Genomic DNA, 1422 nt, shown 5'->3' with positions numbered 1-1422 from the left:
TGGTACGTTTATACAATGGAGTATTACTCGGTAATATGGTGAATGAAATCTTATCATTTGCAATGAAGAGCCTCCATTTTCTTGCATCTGCTTGTAAGGCTAAGCATCTATGCTATCTTGAATGTGTGTCTTTCAAATTTATAATGTGCACGTCCAAAAAGAAGGCATGTTGGCAAGTCTGGTTTTCTACTCTGGGGAAGGACTTTTTATGGGGTGCAACATCTTCCCCAGCTGAAGAGTCTCCACAAAGCCCCCTTCATGTCTCTGTTCCTCAGGCTATAGATAAAGGGGTTCAGCATGGGGGTCACCATTGTGTATACCACAGATGCCACCATTCCAGTGTCTGCTGAGTAGGAGGAGGAGGGCTGGAAATACACCAGAAAGATAGTTCCATAGAAGAGAGTGACCACTGTCAGATGAGAGCCACAGGTAGAGAAGACTTTGTGCTTCCCCCCAGCAGAGGGGGCCCTGAGGACGGTGGACAGGATGTGTGCATAAGACACCAGGATACAGGTGAGAGGGACCACACCCGAGAGGGCTGCTTCAGCAAACATCATGATCTGAAAGATATGGGTGTCTGAACAGGCAAGTTTGAGGAGTGGGGGTACATCACAGAAGAAGTGTGGGATGGAATGGGAGGCACAGAAAGAGAACTGAGACATCAGAAAAGAGAGTGAGAAGGCCAGGAGGTGGGAGCAGAGCCAGGATGCGGTGACCAGTAACAGGCAGCGTTGGGGACACATGACTGTGGTATAGTGCAGAGGAAGACAGATGGCCACGTAGCGGTCATACGCCATCACAGCCAGCAGGAAGTTGTCCATCAGGGACAGTGTCATGAAGAAATACATCTGCACGAGGCACCCAGTGTGGGAGATGGTGTGGTGCTGTGTCTGCATGTTCACCAGCACCTTGGGCACAATGGTGCAGGAGCAGCAGGTATCGATGAAGGACAGGTTGGCCAGGAAGAAGTACATGGGGGTGTGGAGGTGCCTGTCAGAACCTATGGCCAGGATGATGAGCAGGTTCCCCAGCACGGTGAGCAGGTACATGGCCAGGAAGAGCCCGAACAGGAGAGGCTGCTGCTCTGGGTGTTCAGAGAAGCCCAGGAGCAGGAAGGCAGACACGCTGGTTCGGTTTCTAATTTCCTTTGGAGGCAGAGACATTAGAGAATGATCTTGCTTAAATAAAGATAGTCTTTCAATGTTACAGAGTCCAAGGACTTTGGTCTGTTTTTCTCTATTCCTTGAAGAGGTCACTGAGACTCACTAGTAGCTGTAACTTCAGGTTTGCACATATGTGCACATATGAGGGCTGTGGACTCTGATATTGAGGCATCAGGGATAGATGTGGTTTGGGGTCTAGAGTCCTGTGATGTAGCAAGTTTTCCCCATGGATTGTCTGAATGAGATTGAATTGGGTTTC

The 1422-nt window shown here is 49.3% G+C and overlaps 1 protein-coding gene across 1 annotated transcript; it reads right to left on the bottom strand.

Moving 5' to 3' along the window:
* Nucleotides 1-206: 206 nt before the first annotated feature.
* Nucleotides 207-1139, bottom strand: LOC117031574 (olfactory receptor 1N1-like). Its single transcript, XM_033122052.1, has one exon. The coding sequence runs from the start codon at nucleotides 1047-1049 to the stop codon at nucleotides 207-209; it is 843 nt and encodes a 280-aa protein (XP_032977943.1). The 5' UTR covers nucleotides 1050-1139.
* Nucleotides 1140-1422: the final 283 nt, after the last annotated feature.

This window comes from Rhinolophus ferrumequinum, chromosome 12 (assembly GCF_004115265.2).
Source record: "Rhinolophus ferrumequinum isolate MPI-CBG mRhiFer1 chromosome 12, mRhiFer1_v1.p, whole genome shotgun sequence".
Classification (NCBI taxonomy): Eukaryota; Metazoa; Chordata; class Mammalia; order Chiroptera; family Rhinolophidae; genus Rhinolophus; species Rhinolophus ferrumequinum.
Note: the sequence above shows the minus strand (reverse complement) of the source record. Positions and strands in the feature narration are given on the sequence as shown.